This window comes from Plasmodium chabaudi (genome assembly GCF_900002335.3).
Source record: "Plasmodium chabaudi chabaudi strain AS genome assembly, chromosome: 13".
NCBI lineage: Eukaryota > Apicomplexa > Aconoidasida > Haemosporida > Plasmodiidae > Plasmodium > Plasmodium chabaudi.
The window spans coordinates 752,047-776,850 of NC_030113.2; the positions used below are offsets into that span (position 1 = coordinate 752,047).

The 24,804-nt window shown below is 22.6% G+C and overlaps 6 protein-coding genes across 6 annotated transcripts; 4 read left to right on the plus strand and 2 right to left on the minus strand.

The window, feature by feature from the left end:
- Nucleotides 1-1,198: 1,198 nt before the first annotated feature.
- PCHAS_1319400 (conserved Plasmodium protein, unknown function) lies at nucleotides 1,199-3,457 on the plus strand (the record flags this gene model as incomplete). Its single annotated transcript, XM_016799175.1, has 1 exon — nucleotides 1,199-3,457. The coding sequence occupies one exon, from the start codon at nucleotides 1,199-1,201 to the stop codon at nucleotides 3,455-3,457; it is 2,259 nt and encodes a 752-aa protein (XP_016654503.1).
- A 781-nt stretch (nucleotides 3,458-4,238) lies between these two features.
- PCHAS_1319500 (syntaxin-6, putative) lies at nucleotides 4,239-5,861 on the minus strand (the record flags this gene model as incomplete). Its single annotated transcript, XM_016799176.1, has 8 exons — nucleotides 4,239-4,315; nucleotides 4,478-4,531; nucleotides 4,634-4,671; nucleotides 4,764-4,870; nucleotides 5,074-5,115; nucleotides 5,227-5,431; nucleotides 5,619-5,693; nucleotides 5,821-5,861. The coding sequence occupies 8 exons, from the start codon at nucleotides 5,859-5,861 to the stop codon at nucleotides 4,239-4,241; spliced, it is 639 nt and encodes a 212-aa protein (XP_016654504.1).
- Nucleotides 5,862-8,336: 2,475 nt separating this feature from the next.
- On the plus strand, nucleotides 8,337-18,726 carry PCHAS_1319600 (conserved Plasmodium protein, unknown function; the record flags this gene model as incomplete). The annotated part of the gene is made up of 7 exons (XM_016799177.1): nucleotides 8,337-17,358; nucleotides 17,452-17,558; nucleotides 17,700-17,764; nucleotides 17,900-18,029; nucleotides 18,130-18,229; nucleotides 18,419-18,482; nucleotides 18,672-18,726. The coding sequence occupies 7 exons, from the start codon at nucleotides 8,337-8,339 to the stop codon at nucleotides 18,724-18,726; spliced, it is 9,543 nt and encodes a 3,180-aa protein (XP_016654505.1).
- A 740-nt stretch (nucleotides 18,727-19,466) lies between these two features.
- Nucleotides 19,467-21,474, plus strand: PCHAS_1319700 (U1 snRNP-associated protein, putative; the record flags this gene model as incomplete). Its single annotated transcript, XM_016799178.1, has 8 exons — nucleotides 19,467-19,482; nucleotides 19,879-19,955; nucleotides 20,069-20,139; nucleotides 20,264-20,358; nucleotides 20,462-20,570; nucleotides 20,684-20,747; nucleotides 20,857-20,964; nucleotides 21,058-21,474. The coding sequence occupies 8 exons, from the start codon at nucleotides 19,467-19,469 to the stop codon at nucleotides 21,472-21,474; spliced, it is 957 nt and encodes a 318-aa protein (XP_016654506.1).
- Nucleotides 21,475-22,142: 668 nt separating this feature from the next.
- Nucleotides 22,143-23,341, plus strand: PCHAS_1319800 (conserved Plasmodium protein, unknown function; the record flags this gene model as incomplete). Its single annotated transcript, XM_016799179.1, has 4 exons — nucleotides 22,143-22,220; nucleotides 22,366-22,713; nucleotides 22,897-23,061; nucleotides 23,156-23,341. The coding sequence occupies 4 exons, from the start codon at nucleotides 22,143-22,145 to the stop codon at nucleotides 23,339-23,341; spliced, it is 777 nt and encodes a 258-aa protein (XP_016654507.1).
- Nucleotides 23,342-23,660: 319 nt separating this feature from the next.
- Nucleotides 23,661-24,344, minus strand: PCHAS_1319900 (conserved protein, unknown function; the record flags this gene model as incomplete). Its single annotated transcript, XM_016799180.1, has 1 exon — nucleotides 23,661-24,344. One exon carries the CDS (start codon nucleotides 24,342-24,344, stop codon nucleotides 23,661-23,663), a length of 684 nt encoding a protein of 227 aa, XP_016654508.1.
- Between the last annotated feature and the right edge of the window lie 460 nt (nucleotides 24,345-24,804).

A 24,804-nucleotide genomic window follows, 5' to 3' on the forward strand; every position in this document is an offset into this window, starting at 1 on the left:
TTATTGATTAGCAACCATTTATATGTATATTATGTTTGTGTGTGTGTGTATTTTTTTACTTGGTTTTATTTATTTTCACTTTAAAGCTTATTACTCTTGAAAGTTTATAAGGATTTTCTGTAATATATCTTTATACATAACTATGAGTATAGCATAAACATTTATATTCATAAAAATATAAACTTTTCACATTCTTTTATATTTAAATACTTATTTATATATTGGATTTATTTTCTTAATATATTTTTTCTTTTTTTCATTATAATATCTTTATACACCAATTAACTATTTTGAACTTATTATCTTCATTATGTAATTTATTTTTAGTTATATGCTTAAAAACAAAAAAAGCATTATGAAAAATATAAATATTCATAAAAAAGGAGGTTATCAATTTTTTCTTTTGCTATTCTTATAATTTATTTACAAACCAATAGTATATTTATTTAATTAAATACATATGTAAAAAAAATAAAATAATACCATATAATTTCGATGTGCTTTTTTCATTTCCACACTTCCCATATCAGAAAAAATAAAAATGTTATGCATATTAAATTTTATAAAATATAATATCTTTACCTTTTAACAAATACACATATTGTTTTATTTGATTTCCTTTACTTTAATTAATTTATTATTATATATATAAATATTTTTTAAAATATGAATGCTTCGTAAATAAATGTTTAGCAAAAGTTTTAATTAATTTCGAAATAATCCCTGAAAATATCAAGTTCATTTTTTTTTATTTTCATGTAAGGAAACGGAATAAGGCATTCTTTTTCCATAAAAGTTTTATGTAAGTATTGGATTTACGAAATTTCAATACGATAATTATTTCATATTGTTAACAATTTTTTGTTTTGTTATTTTAAACTAAGATAAAAGAAAATTTTAATTTTTATTGTTTTTGTCAAATTTACATATAAAGCATTTATATATCTTTTTTTATATACGCATGTAACTGCATAGGCTATTTATGTTTTATACATATATATATATATATATATATATATGAATATGTATAGATATGAAGTTTTTTTTGATTGACCATAATTAAATTAATGGAAAGAGAAGCAAAAAAAACCAAAAAAAAAATAATAGATAAAATTTGAATAAATGGGAAAGCATTATTTATATAATTCGGCGGCATAAACACCATATAAAATATATATGAATGTAATAATATAATTTAATGGATAACCTTTTTACAATTAATATAGATCCAGATGAAAACGTTTGCTTAAATGACGATAAAAATAAAGATGAAATTCCCAGACGAGCAAAATATAAGAACGACCAAATTGATTATATCGATGCTGATAGTTTTGACTTAATACCATATGAAATAAACGAAATTCGTAAGACTGACGATTTAGAAACAATAAGCGAATTAAATGATAATCAAATTACTCAATATCAAAATATAAGAAAAAACATTCAAAAATATATTTTTAAATGCTTTAAAGAAGATGATGTTGTAATCGATTTTCCTGATATTTCTAAAGATACATTTATTGAACAACATTTTAAAAATGTAAAAATTACATTAAACAAGGATAAAGTCGATGAAATAATTGCACATTCATCTAGAGAGAAGCATAAAAGAAATAAGCCAAGTGAATTAAATAACAGATACTATTGTGATAAAAACATATTTGATGAAGATGAAACTAGCGATAAAAATTTTATAGATATGCTTATTGGAGATGACATTTCAATAGATAAAATAAATGTGGACAAAGAAAATGAAGCAAATAAAGATGCTTCTTCGCAAAATGTACAGTATAATGAAGAAAACGACCAAAATGAAAATGATAAAATTACACAATATAATGATAACTCGACTATCCAAACAATTAACTCGGCAAATGATTGTAATAACGGTAAAAATGAGATCCTAGAAAACGAAGAAAATGACGAAAAATGTGATGATATAAACAATACTAATAATACTATTTATGAAAATACTTTGGAGCCTTTTAAATTCAATAATATAATTTCTGAATTCGGAAAAAAAATAAATAATTGGTTAATAAAATTTCCAGATATTGATTGTGAAAATTTTTTTTTTCATTTATTTTTTTTATCAGAACATCATCGAGAAAAAGGGTTTACATGCAATAATTGTGGCTCACATAATATGGAAAATTGTTCTAATTCTAATTACAAATGTGAAAACAATTATTGTTTTATATGTGATAAGCATAAACCAGGACATGTATGCCATAATACCCGGGCTCAATATAATTATTTTAAGCATAATTTATTAAAATCGTTATATTATACTACAGATTTAAAATATCCTAATAATATAATACCTTGTTTAAAATGCATGTCAAATGATCATTATATTTGTGGTAACCCTCCATACATATTTTCCCAAGAAAGTTATATGTTTAGGAAAGAGTTTAGCAGGCAATTTGATTATAAAAATTATGTTTATTTTAAAAATTCTCATTATATATGGGAAATAAATGATTCCTTTAAAAATATGGTAAAAAAAAATAATAACTTTATGATAAGGCCACCACCACCAGATGATGACAATAGTAATTGGAAAAATCAAAATTATACTAAAAAAAATAGTATAAAACGAAATCATAGTAGTGATGATTATAATAATAAGAACAATATAGCTAGATATATAGATGCTAATGAAGATTTTGCTAATGAAACCGGTGAAATGTATAATGGTATTTATAAAAATAAAAATAAAAAACGTTTTAAGAATAACAGAAATATCAATATACCACGACTAAAATATGACAGTGAAGAGCATAATGAAAGTGAAATTGATAATGATGAATATGATACTGAGTATAATAAACATATTCCTAATGATAGCACACAATTATATAAAGGAAAAAGGGGGTCTGATCATTATCATCATGAAAACTACAATAATTTTAATTCGAATAATAAAAGGAGAAAACGTTCATATAATGATAATAATAATAGTGATAACAATTGGAATAATGAAAATAACAATAATGTAAATGGGCATAAAAATACGCATAGAAATTTATATAACAATAATAAGCATGGTAACAAAATGAAACATAGCACATACGATAAAAATAATCAAAATACAAACTATAATTATAATAAAAATTTTAATTATGACAATAAAAAATATGATAATAATAAAAAAGAACAAAACTCAGGTTATAATAATCACTACGATAGTGATATTGCTAACAATAATGAGTCGCTTCTTGGTTTTGATACTTTAGAAAATTACATGGGAAGAAATAAAAAAAGTCATTCATTTATAAATACCAATTATACAAAAACAAATAAAAACAATTTTTCAAATTTTTTTAGCAAAAACGTAAAGAAAAACGAATATGGAGGCTCTTCCAAACATGGCTTTGCAAATAATAATAAAAATAATGTCTATAAGGGGTTATATAAAAACGGGAAATTGAATTGGGATCAGCATAATAAATAATCTTTAATTTGAAAATGTACACCCATATAGATATATATGTGTATCATTATTCCTTCTAGATTGTCTATTTTTTCAAAAATAAACGAAGGAATATTTAAAATTATTGTAAGTTTGTCAAAAATATACACTAAAATTTTTGATGCATGCTAGAGCTAGTAATATACATATAATTGCTAATATTTAATGATTTGGGATTTAATAAATTACTCATTAAGCACACCTTTTTATGTGTATATCATAATACATATTAAAAAGGTGCGCACGATAATAGCAAATTATGTATATCGAATTCTGGCGTTATGCATATATATACACATCTATGCTTGATAATAATAATATTATCAGCTTTTTCATTTTGTTTATTGTTATATATATTTATATATGCATATATATACTAATGAAAAGTTCATAGATAAGATATGCTAAATGTTTTATAAAAATACTATTTGTAGGGAATATATATTCCCATTTTGTTACATAATTATTTCTTTTATTTTTATTATATAATGAACATTTTTGCGTAATATTTTTTTATAAACTTTATATCTACAAATTACTTAATAATATTAGTTAAAACGTAAAAAATCAAAGTTTTAGAAATATAAAAAACAAAAAAAATAATAATCATAATAATAAAAGAAATTTCGCGCACACAAGCAACTAACATATTTATGGGACCATAAATTAATACAATAATGCTTATATTTTGGTAGGCATATTTAAAAAATATTTTCTTTTATTATTATTGCATTTTTTTCTTATCTTATGATAAAGAAGAAAATTATGAAACCACTAAGACAAATAACAAAAAAATAGATATTCCGGTTAGGTAAAGTATTAATGATAAAATTTTGGGATCTGAAAAAAAAAAAATATAAATTGTGATTAGTAATATTCTATTCAATGCACTCAATTATTATTTTCTCAAAATTTACACCAGAACATTTTGCATACAATATTATATCTACAAGCGCTCTCTCATATATTTTTATTTTTTTTATTTTTTTCGTTTTTTCTAACTGTTTGTTTGCAAATAGTCGGATATTTTTTTTGTGACAAAATTCATTTTTTCATCTACAAAAAAAAGCAATGAAATTATATTTCAGGAGAGCAAAAGAAAATGTTGATGTGCCACATAAAATATTAAACATATTTTATTTTTGTTTATTTATTCACTTGAATTGTCCATTTCGCTTTCTAGTTCATCAAGAAGCCTATATTAATAAAAATATTATAATAAAATATAATTATAATTATAAAAAAAGTGAAATATAATATATTTGTTATTTTTTTTAAAAATGAATACCGTTGTTGGTCTTTCAATTCTGTATTTATTGTAATGGCGGCATTATGTAATCTTTCTGCAGATTCTGCTAGCTCTTCTAAGTCATCATTCTGTTTGTTTATTGCCATCTAATATATTTAAGTAAATAAATACACAAATGAATAACATACATATAGATAAATATATATATGATATAATAGGATAAGTTATCGATGCAATGCATTCGCGCCTTTATATACTGATAATATTTCATAAACAAAGTTACACAATTTTGTCAAAAACAAGAATATATTTATTTATTTTGAGTTATGTAATTATTATTATAAATTACGTTGTTATAGTCATCCATCATATAATTATTAGGGCTCAAGACCTATAAAAATATATAATAAAAATTTCTTATATAAAATATCTTGCTCAAATTGGTGGTCATCAGTTATATATATGTGTGTGTACATGGGGAACATATTTATATCATCCCAACCGTATTTGTTAAATCCGATGCAACATCATTTAGAATGGCGCGAATATTTTTTAACGATTTTGTTCTATTTTCTATTTCTTCGGTGCTAATATTAAATTTATGTGTGTTTTTTTTAACAACATCAATCGAATTCTCTAAATCATCAACATCTTTATTTAAATATTTTATTTCATCTTTCATTAAGTAGTATTTTTCTTTTGCTAGGCTAAAAATAACATAACACATGTATTTTAAATATGTTTATTTTTCCTTTTTACAGTTTATACATGCATTAATATGAGAAGTATATCATAATATAACATAACTAGCTGTGAGTGGTAGTAACATACAACATAATGTTTATATTTAATATATAATCATATAACTTTGAAGTATAAAAAGCGCAAAATTACATTGAATTTTTATCAGGTAAGCTATTCCAGTTGCTATACATGTGCTGTAATTTTTTTACAGAAATATGGACTTCCCTACAAAAATATCAAATATTATGTTTGTATACGTGAAAAATTTGAATATATATCTGAAAAAATATTTGATATGGAGCTATATAAAAAATAAAATAAATATTAACACATGCTGATTTAGTTTCCATACCGTTCCGCTTCATAAAATGGATCATTATTTTCTGCTTTCATGTTTATCCTTTATATATTATTATTTGTTGTTACTTGTTTTATCATTAAACTTATTATGTATATATCTTTTTAAAATAATAGCTGAATATCATGTAAAATATTCACATAGCGGTGAAATATATATACACTACAATGTTGATAATTATCTAAAATAAATATATACTTAGGAAACAAGTTGTCTGTAAAATTGTGTTTATATCTTCTAGGTTTGTTATAAATTTAAAAAGAAAATATACACTCGAAAATTGTAATTAGTCATATAACAAATTGACAATACAAAATATAAATATTAGAAAATCTCTAAATTAATATTATGGTACTTTTATGAGAAACTATGTGGAAACATATATGTATCCATACAGAATAGTCACTCCTGTCCTTTATCAATTTCTGCTAAATAAAAAGAGCGTTTTAATTTATTTTTGTCTATAAATAATATTAGTATTTGTGCATAAGCTTATGTGCAAGCAAAGGTTTGGCTCTATTCGTTATATTTATGTTCAAGCTATATAAGCATATATGTGTGTACGCATTGGTGTGTTAAATAAAGGATCTCATAATTATATGTAGATGGTTATTTCATACTTTTCAAAAATTTGTCTATAATATTTAAAAAGGCGAATTTTAAAATATATGCCAAAAACATTTGATAGCGTATTCTTCTTTTTTAATTTCCCGAAAATAATACTATTAAATGCATTCATTGAAGCGGTTCTCAAAATAGTTGCTCCTCTTTCTTTCTTCATAAAATGAAATTTTAATATATTTCATTTCACTTTTGAAAATTTCCATGAAAATAAAAAATATATATAGATATATATAATGCTATACAAATATGAAAAGCGTTTAATCGAAACTAATAAAATTATATGATGGATAATAATCCAAATTTAAAAGAAAACCTACATATTATTATTATTTTATTTTTAGTAACGCTATGATGACATATATTTCATAGTCTGGCATTTAGATTATTATAAAATATTTCAATTACTTATGTTAAAGAATCAATAAAACTATAAATTTAATATAAAAGAATAATGCATATATGGTATTTGTTTAGTAGCATATTTATTGCATTCGTATGCCTTATATTAAGTATTTTATATTTAATAAGGAAAATACAATTATGAAATGAAAAAACTATGCGATTGAATGTAGTATGTATTAGTGCTAATATAAAAACAAAAAACATATTATTTCAAAAAATATATAATGACCTGCTAATCTTTGTAATATATTCTACTTAAATGCACACAATGAATTGGTACAAAAATATATAAAATATAAATGGTTAAAAAATGATGTTTTTTTAAATGTTATTTTACTTTTATACAGATTTATTTTTTCCGTTTTTAAGTAGACTAATATTAAAATTAAAATTCAGTGTAATGATAACTTTTCCTAAATTTGATTTTCTTTTTTTTTCACCATATACAATATATATTAAATCGTTTACGCCTTTTAAAATCCTAACAATAATGTTTTTTTTTATTCCATAGAATATAATCAAAAAAGTTGAATACACGTTTTTATTATATTATATTATATATATATTTTTTTTGAATTAAATAAAAGTCATATTTTCTGTAAATTATTTATTTGATTACATATATTTATATATATACGAAAATGACAATAAAATGCATATAGAATAGCCTTGAAAGCCGGTATTTGTATTTCTGTTTTTACCTTCAGTGTTTATATATGTATATAAATATATAAAGAATAATATTAAATCCTTTGTGGCCTACTTATTAATAACCATTTATATTATTGTTCAATTTGCTTATATGCCAAATATGGGGCGCGCCGTATTTGTATATTGATATATACACATATGAATATTAATATATGTTTATGAACAAAATTTATAATCGTATATAAGTATTATGCAATACATTATACATAAGAATGTTTTTGTATGTGTATATAGTTCTCTATTTTAACTGACTTTTTATTTTCGGTTCTTTCGTTTTTGATTTATTGAGTATAGTGTACTTTTGTTTTTTCCTTTGTATATTAATTTATCATATTGTTTAAAGGATTTACAATAAGAGCATTTGGATTGTTTTATGTTATCACATTGAATAATTCATCCCCGTTATGTGCTATTAACTGGGAAAATATATGCATAATAAGAAGGGTCAATTAAATAAATTGATAAATATATATATGAACGATATTTATTTGGAGAAATTAAAGTATTAACAAATTAGCAGTTATTGAAGACATATATATTATCATACAAAATGCTTCAAATAAAATATTCGATCCGTTAAATAATATCAATAATAAAGAATTAAGAAGGTAAAATTAGACCAAAAAATATATTCCACCATAGTTGGGAATATAAATAAAGTTTAAAATATAAAGGACGAAAGACAACCGTGTAAAACATAAAATTGACAAGACAAAAAAAGGAAGGGGTGATAGTGCGTGACTATTTAGCATATATAATAAAAATTGGGCAGCATGGATCCATTACCCTTGTTTGATGAGCTAGAAAATGATTTGAACTTATTGATTACTGAAATTAAAAAAAAAAACATACATATAAAAGAGAAGATAGAAATATGCATTATTAAGATAAAAAACTACAATAGCATAATAACATCAAATAAAAGTAATTTATTAAATAATTTTGAATTTCCGTTAGACGAAATTATTGATATTATAAATATAGGAGCTAATATTGATAGCCAAAAAATTATTTACATTTGTTTGACTTGTCTTCAACGAGTTTTATTATATATATTATATTTAATAGATAATAAAGATATAATAAAAAAGTTTAAAGAAATAGATATTGAAACCCAAATAGAAAAAATTACAAATAAATTATTTGATTTGACATTTAATGATGATAAAAAAATATTAGTAAAAATATTACAAATAACATTAACTGCCTTTTCTCCGCAATATATAGAATACTATAATAGAGATATAATCGACACATTATTAAAGATATTGTACTCTATATATTATTCATCACTACATGATAATGACCACATTTTATATCAAACATGTTGCGCCGCATATGAACAATTGCTTAATTCATTGATAGATGTATGTAATAAGGAAAGTCTAGATAATATAAGTGAGCCTCCGATTTCGAAAGAAGATGATGCCACAGATATAAAAACTGAACATATCAAAAATGATAATGATAATGATCATAGTAATAATACCAATTTAAATGAAAACGAAAATGATGACTTGAAGAATATCGATTTTTATTTTGAGAATTATCATTTACAATACGATATTAATAATCCAATCGATTTGATAAATATACCGAGTTTTAGAAACACAAATAATATGAAAAATAAAAATAAATTATTATCATTAATTCATTATCTTTGTTATTGTTGTTTTGTGAATACACGATCGAAATATTACCTAGATGGTTCATCGTCCTCCTCTGAATATGACGATTCAAATACAAATAATAAAACTAATATTAACGAAAAAACAGACAATGCTAGCGTTAAAATAAACCATACTTTGGAAACTAATATAAAAACCACAGATGAAAATAATAATAATTCGATATCGAATACAACTGAGCAATTAGACAATAAACATAAAAATAGTAAATTATTATCAGAAAAAGAGAATGAAGCTAAGAACACCGAAGATACCGAAACGGTCAACAATGACATTTCGAATAAATTTAATATAGAATTGAAAAAGGCAAGTTTATCTTCAAATAATATTAATAATAATCACAGAAACAGTAAAGAGGACATACTTAACAATATCGATAATAACACTAACAATACAATTCATAATGATATTACTAATAGCAGTAATAAAAACCACTTTTCTAGTGAAAAAATAAAAAATTCAAATAAAAAAGACGATATCTATGAAAGTATTTATAACAAGAATAAAAAAGATGGAAGCAAAAATATATATAATGCAAAGAAATATAATATAAAAAATATTTTTAAAATATTAAAACATTCAAACTCCCAAATGTATAACAATCATAATAAGAATCATTTTGATATGTTTAACGATAACATGGATATAGACTCATATAAATTAAAAAATAATATATTGTCTAGTTATAATAAGAATAATTTGATTTTACCTTTAAATTTTTGCTTAGATTTACTATATATATTTTTAAATAATTATGAATACTTTTTAGATAATTTTGAATTTTTCAAATTGTTAAAATTTGAGATAGCTTATATTATATTAATATCATTAAAATATAATTTACACATCGATATTTTTTATAGATGTTTGAAAATCTTTATCATTATTTGTCATAAGTATTTTCAATATTTTTTAGGAGAAATTAAATTTTTGTTAACCAATCTAATTCAATATTTATCTTTGACGAAAAATTTTTCAAAACTATACATTGTTTTAAACTTTTTTTTTTATCTTTTTGATAATAAACTAACAGTTTATAATATGTACAAGTATTTTTATGCCCCGATGGATAATATCAGCATCAAAAGTAACGACGATGATAGCGACACAAATTTAAATAAAAAGACAAAAAATAATGACAATATAATAAGTGATGAGAGTCTCAAAGAAGAATCAAAAAAACATAAAAAAATAAACCATGAAGTAAGTCATTTAACTGAGGATACAAAAAATGATATGGATCTAAATAAAGAGGAAAACTTATATTGTGAAAAAAACAATTTTAATATAGGTGAAGATAAAGAAGAATACATCCCAAATGATGTGAATGATAAGGAATTATCTCTAATAAATGATAAAGAAAATATTTATGAGGATAAAAGCAAATTAAGTGAAAAGGAGATGGACATTGAAAATAATTCCATTGATTCAGAAATTCATATAGATTATCAAACGAATTATTGTAATGATGATGATAACGGTTTTATTTTTATAAAAATAGTTGAATGCATAAGTAAAATTATACATGAATTATTATTTTTATATTCAATAGATATAACTAAAATATATGCACATTTAAAAATATTTAAATATGATCGAGTATTTACATCTGCAAAAACGATAGTTCACATTTTTAATAAAATGGAAAAGCATATATCAAGTAATAACAATATAGAGGGTCAAAATATAGATACTAAAAATGAAGAATCTATTAAGTCTGGTTATAATGATGGGATTCACACAAATGGAAAAAATTGTTGCCCTAGCCAAGAAATTGAAATAATTAAAAATAAAAATAATTATTACCGAAAGAGGGGAAATAAAGACAATGAGAAACATCCGATGTTTTTCTATAATTTTCTAAACTATCCATTGATTCTTCCAAATAATTCTGTAAACCCACGCGAAGATTTTTATTTATACAAATTTTCTACTGAAAAAAAAACAAGCAAAGCAATGTTTGATGATTTATGCTATAATAATATAGATGAAATTATATTGCTTGCTTCTTCTTTTGATAATATTTTATCGTTAATAAATTCATTTTATGTAATTCTTTTAAATATATTAGCAAAATCTTTTAATCAATATTGTTTTGCGGCAATCGATTTAAATGATGAGCATAGCTTATATGAAGAGAGGAGGTTATCATCAAATTGTAGAAATGGTATACTTCAATATTCAATGAATCTATTAGACACACATAAAAATGAATCCAAATATAAGTCCATAGAACCACATACGACACCAAAATATATTCAATGTGACAATATGCTAAATTTTGAATATGAAATAGATAGAAGAATACAACTTTATAATAATAATTCAGATAATAATACTGCCAACTATGAAATTGACCATAAAAATCATCACGCTGATAGAAATAATAACCAAGTAGAAAACGTTGAACATAACTCTATTTCTATATACCCCAAAAGTACTGATAGTGCACGAAATAGTATCTTAACTTGCAATGACGATAATATTAATATATTATATAAAGGTACAATTAAATCGTATAATATTAAATGCGACAATAAAAATGAGGGAGAAAACAATTCTTATGCCGAGGATTTGGCACTATTTAATTGTGTATTTAATTCGACCTGTAGATATTTTATATCGTCTTTATCCTTAGCATTTTCATATACAAATACCATAGATAGCTGTTTTTTTAGTGGATTTCAGAAACTTATTTTTATGAGCACTCATTTAAATGTAAACATTTGCACAAATGCTTGTATGCAAACATTGACGAAATGTAGTAGTATATTTACCTTGGAAAATTCTCCATATTTTTTGAATATTCTTCAAAATTTTGAAAAAAAAGGAAGTAAATATGAAAATAATTATAATTCAAAAAAAACCAAATCAGTATCAAATAGCAGTAGAGCACTATCTAACAGTGCACATCGTGAAAATGAAACCCATATTTTTAAAAATGTGGAAACTCATTCTAATTACACAAAAAACGTTACTGATCTAAATGATGCGAACGGAAACAATGCTATAAGTTCTTATAATATCAACAAAGACAATCAAAAAAACTGTTGTGAGAATGATAATAACAAAACCGATACAAAATCTAATTATATTAGTGATGAAAATCATAATCATATAAATTTTATTGCATATTCTGCAAATAGTATTTCCGATAATGAAGTGTATATAAATATAAATGATGGTAAAACATGCTCTCACAGGATTGGGCATCTATATGGTAATATGAATTCTATTGAGGAATTTGAAATTGTTGAAGAAATTAACGAAATTAGTAATAAAGAAATAGCAGAAAATGGGGAAAAAGAAGATGAAAAAAAGAAGGAAGTTTCTGATTCTTTTGTAAATGAGCTAAAAGGCAACAAAGAACAAATTGACCAACAAAATTATAGTAATAATAATGAAATAAAACAAGTATGTAATTTTTCATATGATGATAAACATAGAAATCAATATAATAATATATATGAAGGCAATAAAAATAATTATGAAAATGCAGAACCATATTCGGAAAAATTAAGTATAGATTGTGATGATTCGGATTTTTTTTCTTATAAACCTATATTAAATGAAGATTTATTAAAATATTATGATGACTGTATTAGTATAATATTAAAAGAATCGTATTATATAAATAATGATTTAAATAATATGAAATATATTTCATCAATTAAAACAATGATTAGCATATTTTATATATATGGTGATATGCTAAACTTTGATGATTGGTTAAAACTCATAAATATATTTGTTGAAGTGAATTATGTATATAAATATATATCATCTATTGAAAATAAAACTATTGAATTCTTAAATTTTTTGTATTATATTAATAAAAGCGAAGATAATTTTACACTTTCTTTGAACACATCTGGAATTGATTCAAGTGGTGCTACAATGCAACATATAAATTCTAGAAGCATAGAATTTTGGTATTTTATTCTAAGATATATACAAAAGAATCCTGTTTTATTTGCAGAAATCACTGTTATATTTTCTTCTATATCCCATTTTTTTAAAAATACAATATATTATAATATATCAACTGTAATAAATATATTAAATGCCATTAATTTTATGATATTTCATCAATTCTTCAAGCATACAAAAAAAACAACTAAAGATGACAACAAGCCATTTGTTCAAAACAATGTCAAAGAGTACAATATTTTGAATGATCCTACATCAATAAATCCTAATAGTAGCGTCGATAACTTGATTACTAAAGAGGATAACGAAAATACCATTTTAACGAATCAAGAAATTGAGGGCAAATATATAGACAATTTAAAAATTGATAAGCATGACAAAAATGAGCTTCTCAAATATCAAAAAGACAAAGGTAACCAAAATGATAACCATATTAATATGAATATACAAAGCGAATATGTTATAACGGAGGATGTTGAGAATAAAAATAAAGAAAACATTGTTAAGCCTATGGATGATAATAATAATAGAGCTGATAATAAAATATTTAATAATAATGGCGGTATATATGAAATATTTTATTATTACCTGTCCCATTTTGATCCAATATATTCTTCCTATTTTATGTTCTATAGTGATAGTTTTTTTTTAAAAAATAAAAAGGATAATATATCAAAAGAATGCCAAGATACTACTAATTTACAAAGTGATCAAATTCAATTCGAAAATAATTTGTATTATAATTATTTAGATAAAAAATTATTTCAAAATAATTATTATATTGGTTTAAAGAAATTAGATAATTATTGTATGTTTGAAGATTTTTATCCATTACACATGATAGAAAATTTATGTGTAATAAATATAAATAATATAAAATATATTTATAACCCATGTTGTATTAATATACTATTATTATCTTTATGTAATAATAATGATATTCAAAAAAAAAGCATTGACACATTATTTCATATAATAATAGAATCAGTAGTATATTACAAATATAATTTTGAAATACAATTTTTATTGTTTAAGCCATTTTTCTTATTTATAATAAACCCGTATGCTAGTTATCGTTCTTATTTTATTAATTCATTCCTAAATTTGATTAGAAAAAATGCATCTTTTTTTAATAAAGATATGTGGTTGTTTATTATTTTTCTTTTATATATATCATTTAAGAAAGAGTTAACAAATAAAACCATAACAAATACAGAAAATGACCATAAGAATGACGAGCATATTTCTGAGGAGAACTTATCCAATATTAAAGACATTTTCGATATTTTAGAAGTCATTATTGTAGATTATATTGAAGAAATACCAGTATGTAAAATAATGGAAGTAATAATTCACATGCTTATTTTGTTTTCTTCTCTCGACACTTTAAGTAATAATATATCCTTCAGGGCTATCAACTTTTTGTGGTCAATTGTTGATTATATACTGAATCGATCTGATTTGTTGACGGAACCTAAAACATATAATAATGAAAATAAAGATTATGTTGATAATGCAAAAGAAGAAAAAAGTAACAATCTAAAAACTGCAACGAGCGACGAATCCCAATTATTGCACACATGTATAGTAGAAAACAAAAAAATGTATATTTACGAAAATAAAATTAAAATGAAAAATATAAAAATGAAAAGTTTTTTTATTTTCATTTTAAACTACTTAATGAAGCTTTGCTTTGATGAAAGAATCGAAGTTCGAAATTGTAGTATTAAAACAATTATGAGTATTTTGTCAACCCATATTTACAAATTCGACTCTTTTTTTTATAAAACATCTATATGTTTGTTATTAAAAAAGTTATGTATAAAGTATTTCTATGTTCTAATGGAATATATAAAGCTTGAAAAAAAAAACGCACAAAATGAGGATAATAACGAGATAAGTGACAAAACTGACATTGAAAATTTTACTATTGACAATTTGAACAGTTATAGTAATGATATATCTGAAAAAAAAGAATCGCATTTAGATAAAGACAATCCTGATTACAGTAATTTTATAGAACCTAGTGATTTTTATAATAATGATAATTGTATAAATATTGATATTAATGATTTAGAAAATTTAAAATCCTGTAAACGCGAAAGCAATAATAATGGTGAAATTGCCCAAAATGCAGAAATATGGAATCAAACTAATAATTCAGATATCAGAAAAACGCAATTGAACGAAATAACCGAAAGCACAAATACTAGCATACAAAATAATGAAAACGTATTAAGAAAAAAAAATATAATGAATTTTGTAAATTTAATTAATACGAATTATAAATGTATAGAAACAGTAAGAAGGAAAAAACGAAAAAAAAATAAAAAGGAATTATTAAATGATATTGAAAAAAATGCATTATTCTCAAATATAAACAATAATAAGATTTCAGAAGATAAAAATAATGATTTGTATGATTATGTTAGTGAGAATTTTAGCAAAATTATTATTCATCATTCACGAGACAGTAAATTAAAACAATGGGTAGAGAGTTTTACTTTAATTATAGAAGGTTGTAGTAGGATATTATTAGAAGAAAAAAATTATAAAAAATATAATTTTTTTTATGATATATTTGTAAAAATATTAAAGACTATATTATTTATTAATTATAATAAGACAAATATGTTTGAATTACACTTATCAATAATACAAATACTTAATAATATTTTTATATCTAAACTGTCCAATTTCGATGTCAATTATTTTACAATGAAAAATTCAATAACTAGTAAAAATAGATATACTGATCATATGAATATATTTGAAAAAACATTTATTTATATATATAGTTATGCTTGCTCTGCAAATGATCAAAAAATTAAAGACCTTGTAATTAAGCTTATTACAGACAATATGAAAAATGTATTTTGTGATAAATGGATACATGTTCATTCTTTAATGTATTTACATTTATTTCAATCATTATATTCAACAAATTCGAATATTAATATGCATAAGGAAGGGGAACAACATTATTCATTTTTAAATCATTACTCAATTTTAAACAAGTTATATTTTGATTATTTTATTAGCGACACCAAGGAATATACATGTGAAAAGGAGGTAAATGATGGCGAAAAAAATAACAATCAAATGATCAGTAGCGAATCCAAAGATGAAATTACAATTAAATCGAATGAGGAAGTTGAAAGTAACAATAATAAAAAAATAAATAGTTCGGTTAAGATTGAAATGCCTATCAACAGAAACTTAAACAATGGAAAACTAGAATCTTTTAAAAATCAAGAATTTACTATTGAATATAAAAAAGACAATTTCTGTAATAATCCATTAAATATTTACAACATATTAGAGGATAATAAAAGTATATATAATGAAAATGATGAAAAAACACATGTAGATATGAAAAAAGATATTTATGAAATTTATATAAATGGTGAAATAAATAGTGATGTTTTTATAATTATTATGAACATATTTAAAGGATTAAAATATGATGAAATAAATTTACTAATAAACGAAGAATTGGCAAAATCAATAAAATGCTTATTATTTAATTTATTAGAAAATGATGCAAAACGAAAAATTTTTAAAAAATTAATAAAATTCTTATTTGATCATAAAATGCTATTTAATGAAAATTCAGATGAAATACTTGATAAAATTACATTAAATGACACTTATAATAAATTTGAAGTTAATATTAGGGAAAATGAAATAAATGACGAAGAGAAAGAATGTAATAGATTATTTACATTAAATCATAAAAAACTGTATCCATTAAATACTTATATAGAAGGTTTTCAAATGTTTTCATTAGGGTTATTTAACTATTTAACACCTTGCTATATATTTTTTATTCATAATAAATTTAATCTATATCCTAATTATCAGATGAATATTATATTTTCAATAATCCTTTGTAATTTAATTAGACAAGAATATTGCAATTTACATTATTTCAAAGAAAATCGACACAATCTAATTTCTTTTATAAATATGTTCCCATATATCATAGCAAATCATATAAAATGTTTTTTATATAATTTAAATAATAATGCTTCTTTTGTATTTTACGAAAGTATTATTATACTACTAAAAATTTCATATAGTATTATTCAAAACCTTGAAGACATTCCAGAAAATACTCTATTCAAGTATTGGTATTCTGTAGTTTTCGCTATAGAAAAAATTTTATACGCTAATTGTAAGGAAGGAAAAATACGAATTTATGCATATGCATTCTTAAAATTTTTTATATTTAACCTTTTTTTATTTTTCTCTTTTTTCTTTTTCCAAGGCAATAATGATAAAATTGACATGTTGGATATTATGCTTATCAAGCTTATTCGCAACAGTTACCTTTTCCATAATTCGCACGCCCCATTAAACATAAAAATATACTTGGTAATTATGCATTATTATCAAACAAAAAAAAAAAAACAAAAAAATACATAATATAATATTAGGCACGCATAATATGTTTGTTTCGCTTTTTTCATTTATTTTATTATTATATATTTATCTATAAATTTATCACTTTTGTAGACTAAAATTATAAGCGAATTGAATGATAGACGAAGGAAATCCTTTTCAAGCTGGACTTTGCAAATGTAATTTTTTTATCCTACTTGGTTTCAATTGATCTACCTTATGTTATATGATTATTTTTATTTATCAATAAATGTATCTTACAATAATGTGTAACAATTATTACATAATTAAATACCTAAATATTTTTTCCTTAGATTATTTGAAGAATACGAAAAAATGATGGCAGAGAATAATAAAAATCGTTATTATACGACTTTCATAACATTAGTTATGCTAAAAAAATGTGTATTGACACTCAAAAGTTATTCAAGTGAAAACCCAGAGGTAACTTATTATATACCATTTCTTTACTCAGTCAAATTATAGTGCATCATATGTTTCTATATTTATATATTATTAATTTTCTTGTTTTATTTTTCTCAAGGACGCTGACGAAATTTTGTTCATTTTGAATGAAATGAAAAATTTAAAATGTTATTACTCATACATCGGAATAAAAACAAATTCAGCATTAAAATCTTTAGGTATAAAATACAAACACTTAATAATAGTATTGCTATACCCATATATGCATATACATATTCGGAAAATTCATCTCATGAACTTTCTTTTCTGTCGCTGCTCAATGTTTATATAATTACACATCTATCTATTCACTTATTTCGTTTTTATTTCATTTATTTACTCACCCAATTCATTTTACCATTTTACAGAAGATAAAGCGCATTTGTTCATTTGCTACCCATATCTATTAGATTGTTTAAATACCGAAAATACGTAAGCTATAAAAAACACAAAAAGAATGGAATAAAACGGGATTAAATACCGAACCTTGCATATATTATTTTATGAATGTATTTTTAGAATTTATGGCTAACTGATGGCATATTCATCTATGTTACCTCAATTGTTAATATATATATTATTCGTATTATAAATGTTCATATTTTTACTAATTTTTAATAGAAAATTTTTCACTACGGCTAAGGAATTGCTAAGACTTATAACCATAATGCCCTAGATGTTATATAGAAGGATATGCTTCCATAAAATTTGTTTACCCATGTGTATAGTGAAGTAGAATGTTGTGTTATTTACAATATTATTCTTTAAAAAAATGATATATTGTTTGTTTGAGATTTATATATATATTTAGTTAAGGAAAAATCACATTAAAGAATAGCATGGCTATTCTTGAAATTTATTAAATGTATTTATGCAATAATATAAATAGTATGCACATTTTTTTTACATTATTTGAATGATTTTAAATTAAAATTATTATGATACATTCGTTTGAGATTATTAATTTATTATCTTCCTTTTTATTTACTATAAATGATGTTTTTTTTCTTTTCATCATGTGCTCTCATTTTTTTATATAATTATTTGCCTCTTTGTTTCCCTACTTTAATAAGATTTATAATATAATAACGCACACCCATATACTGATAACATTTAATTAAATTATTTGCATTCATATTTTTTATAATACTCATTTTGTATATTATTAGTATATAATATACTTATTGTATTATTTTTTTATTGCATTTTATTTATTATCTTTTCATTTTCACATTTTTATATATTTGTTAATTTTAAAGAAACTTATGAATAATTTTATGATTAAAAAGATAATAATTTGCAAATAAAAGCAAAGGTACTATATGCATACCATCATATAAGGATATAAAGATATAATAACTCTAACCTCTTTTTATCATTTGCAATGGATATTCCCTACTAAACATATTTTCCACTATGGAAGAAATGCGATGTAATATAAAAAAAAATCAACAGTAACAAAACATACTTATTTCACGCTATATATGATGCTTCTATATATTTTTATTTTTTCTCACATTGTGTTGTATATTTTTGTTTATAATGAATCAGTTCTTAGAAACATGTTTCATGTAGAACTCGAAAACGAATAAATATATGATGATACATTATATTTTTGTTGAATGCTATACTAATTACTTAGATTTCCTGGAGTGCCATGATACATGTGTTTAATTAACAACTATTCAAATGTATATTCATTTGTGTTTCCAATCGAAGCATGTAAATTTTTAAATATATTGTGTTTTACATGCATGTGTAAATTGTTTTAGTATTACATTATTATATTTTCCCTATCTTATATTATATTTTTTGGTACACCTTTTAGCATTGCTTGATTCCCTTATGGGAAAGGACAGAAATGAAATGGCCTCAAAAAGAAACTACTCCTTTAAAGATGAAAACGTAAGTTAATAAATGTATATATGTAGGAAACAAACTACAAACATACAATATGAGTATTTTCAAAAAGAAAATTTATATGTAATTATCATATGTATGTATATCTATATTTTCAGGTATGCAAGTATTACTTAATTGACTTTTGCCCGCATGATCTATTTCCAAATACAAAGAGTGATATAGGAAGGTAACATTTTTTATTATATTTGTTTAACGATTAGAATTTACACATATCCATGTACGTCCATTTTTTAGAAACACCATTATCAATTTATTATTGTTACTATTTTGTTTTCCTTTTTTAATTACAGATGCAAAAGTATACACGCAGAAATATTAAAAGAACAGCTTGAAAATGATGAAAATTATAAATATTACTTAGCAAAATATCAACAAAAATTTATGAGTAATAAAACCATTTAGGATAGTTTTTTAATATAACTTTTGTCTCTCTATATATATGCATACATATTGTATATATTGGAACACCTTTATATTAATATTTTCAGGGAAGTTAGAAGATATTATTCAAATGGCTGATATAAAAATAGAAAGAAGTAAAGAAAAATTAAAACATTTATCAGAAAACCCTAAAAGCATTGATGACAAAAAGGAAAAGTAACGAATCAAATTTATACATAATTATAAAAATGGTTTACATTTTTTTCATAAAATACTTTAATCCTTATTTATCCTAATTATATATTTATTTTATATGACTATTTTTGTAGAATTGAAAGTATCAACAGCCATATATCTGACTTACTAAAACAAGCGGAAAAAGCTGCGGAAGATGTAAGCACACTTTGCTTAACTTCAATAAAACTATTTATACTTTTATTATGTTTTATGAATATTACTTAATGGATTATATATTTTTGAACCTGTATTTATATTTTTTTAGGGAGACATAGATAAGGCAACAAATTTTAATAACCAAGTTACTACTCTCCAAGCAGAACTTAAAAGATTAAATGAAGAAGGAGCTCAGTCCAATGACACAAACTTAATGGTATTATAGTTATTGCATAAATTGTATCTATATGAATGAATATATACTATATTCCTATTGTTAATAATATTTTTGGCATGTTCCCTAATACAGGTGTGCGAAGTGTGTGGCGCTATGAAAGCAGCTGGCGATCTTGTCCAGAGGTTTGAAAACCATATGAATGGAAAACAACATATAGGGTTTGAAAAAATAAGAAATGCATTAAAGCAATTAAAGGAAGGAATAAAAGAAAGAGAGATAATCATTGAAGAATATAGAAAATCAAAACAATTAAATGAGCATAATAGCCCAAGAAAAGAATCTAGTAATCATGATCATCGTCATAAAAGACGGCATAGCGATCATAGAAGAAGTTCAAGAGATCGTAGATCCCGTGACAGAGATAGCAAATCGCATCATTCGTCTCGAAGAAAACGATCGCGAAGATACTCTTCATCAAATCGAAGTAGATCTAATGATTCAAGTCGTTCAAGAGATAGACACAGAAATCGATCCAGTAAACGACGATGAAATATATTATTGGTATTCATGCAACATATTTATTTACGCATGACCCATACTTTCTTACCCTTGTATGATATTAACCTCAAATTATTTTAATATGGCCTTTTAAATTTTTATAGAATTTTTTTTGAAATCATAAATTTTTTTATTTAGTCAAATTAAATGCCTATATCAATTTGCTTATTGTCATATTATATATATATTTTTTAATTTAATCCATTATTAATAGCACTTCGTATTTAATGTTAGTGTTATAATTCATACCTATTTCATCATTTATATTTCTCTCTTTAAATTATAATTTATAGTACCAAATGATACTTTCATTTTATTTTTACTCTTCCTTTTTTTATAATTATTTACATGATTAAATTTACATTTTAAAATGCATCATTAATTAAATTTATTTTATTTGTATAAAAAAGCATTTACATTTTTTTTTCATACTCAATATACTTGTCTTTCCATTAATGGAGAAATAATTAAAACTTTTTTTTGTGTGTATAATATTTTAAAGTTAATATCATTATATATAGAATATATTCAACAATATATATGGCAACAATGTCACATTAAAAAGGGAAAATAAATAAATATGTACCCTCGCGAAATATGTCATGAATATATATAAATATATACGCATCTTTATTGATAACAATAAATTAAAATAGTCAATGATAATGGAATCCCATAATTCTAAATCCTCATTGTCTGAAAAAAGGGAAGATAGCATTGAGGAACTAAAGAATAAAGTAATAAATATAATTAAGAAATAAAATAATTTTTTTCATTTCGAACAATAGAATGCATACCCTATATTAATATACATATAAATGATACGTAAAGCTATGCTTATTTTAATACGTAATTTTTCATGCTCATTCACAATCTTCGAAGAATGCAGGTAAAAATGTTTTTGAAACATTGCTAAACATTTTTTTAGAGGAAAGGGAAAATACCAAGATAAAATATGAAGATTTGTCTAATCATATTGATAAATTAAAGGTATATTTTGATGAAAAAATTAATGTCCTTAAAGATAATACTCATGAAAATCTCGAAGAGTTAAAATATTACTTAGATCAGTTAAATAAAAATATTAAAGATAACGCAGAAAAAAATAGTACATACAACGATGATTTTGATACAATAAGAAATGAAATGTTACATTTAAAAAAACAAAAAGAGGATGACATTAACCTTATGAAATCCAGTATTCAAGCATACTCCAGCAAAATAAAAAATGTATGATGCATATTTAAAAATATATAGTTGTACTGATAGGATTATATATGCATTAGATGTATTTCATATGCAAGCCCATATTTATGGAAAATGACGTGAAAAATATTCTATATATAGATAAATTGTTATTTATTCCCATGTATAACCAAATTTTTAACCTTCTTATATTATTATGCATATTAGATGATAAGTATTATGAACAAAAATATTGAAACCATAAAGGAAGAGCTTACGAATTCTCAAGAAAATATTCAAATTGAAAGCAAAAAAAAATATATTGAAATTCTAGAATTAATAAACAATGAAAATGTAAACATAAACAAAAAAATTGAGCATTCTCTTGACGAGGTATTAACATATTATTTTTATTTTCGATTTTTTTCTCTCTATTGGTGTAAATGTAAATTATTTATAAATCTATTTATTTCTTAAATTTTTAAAGCTAAATAACGATATAAGAGATGTTAAAGAATACATTCGAGGGGTTAAAGACAGTCTAGAAAATGAAATAAAGGATATAAAATCCGCAATTACTACAAATAAAAAGTCGATAGATGACAAAATAAGTCCAATAACTATAAATCAAAAGAAACTCATGAATGATTTCTACCCTAATGAAAAAAGTTAGCACATATATGTTCATTCCTCAATAAATATCAGAGATACGAACATGTATACTTATAAATAAATATAAATATATGTACATATGGATACATACTTCCATTAAATTTCAAATAAAAAAAAATTAAGTACATGCTTTGAGATAACGGTAAGGTGATACAAAGCATTCATGAGGAAAATAAGAAAATACACAAAACAAGTGCCATATGAAAAACAAAATCAATAGAATATAGAAAATAAGAATTTAATTAAAATTTGCATTGAGAATATAAATAAATTCGCTTGTTAATGTTTGTGTGTGCACTTTGTATTCACAGTTAAGGGTTTTACAACACATTGATTTTTTTACAGTGTGTATAAAACATTTCTTCCAACTTTTGAATTGAAAAGGAATAATTTATTTTATCGAATACATTTTTTCGTGCTTTTAAAGAATGCAACTTGTTCGTTAAATATTTTTTTTTATTATTTAATAATTTAAATTTTTTGATGTATAAATATATTATGGTTAAATCTCTAGGATTGTATAAATTATTATATTTCTTTATAAATTCACTTTTTTTCAATGAAATATTTTTATTCATAACATTAGAGTATAAATGTGTAAAATTTTTATAGTTTTGATTATAATTTTTGTGGATATCTTCTAATGATTTTAAAATATTCTTAACATTCAAATCAACATTTGTTATATCATTTTTTATATCTTTTTCAGTTTCATGTTTTTCATCTTCATATACATAGGAATCTTCTTCTACTATCTCTTTTTCTCCAATTTCAAATTTAACATTTTTATCAATACCATAATTAACAACATCAAATGCATGTTTTAAAAAATTATACTTTTTATAATAAACTTTCTCTTCTCGAATCCTTGTTTTTCTCCAACAATTTTTTTCATATGTTTGGCTTAAAAATGCGGTTTTATGAATATTCAGGCTTTTGCCTCTTCTGTAAATTTCTTTAAATGTTTGCAAAACATTTCGTTTAACTTTTCGTATTATTGCCATATTATCATGTTGTGTTTTTTTCTATCGTTTCAAATCTCATTACTATTTCTACTTATTTTATTTCTTTGCCCTTTTTTTGAGGGAAAAGTGTGAGAACGGACAAAGAAAATAGGTTAATTCATATTATGTAATTAAAAAAAAAGATAAAGATGAAATATAATATTAAGCATCAAAGAAAATTATATTATAAAACATTGTACTGTGGATAAATGGAATATGAAATAAAAAATTGTAAACAATTAGAATAATGTATAGTTAATAATTGGTAACGTTATTATTTTCTTATATATAAATTGCTTTCCATAAAAGGAAAATATTTTTCGTTATTAAAGAGGAAGCCGTATCAAAGAAAAGACTATTATTAGAAATGTGCACATGTTATTACCTTTTTATATTTTTTTCAAAATTACTTACAATAAATTTTTTATTCTTAAAAATGAAAAAATAAAATGAAAATGAT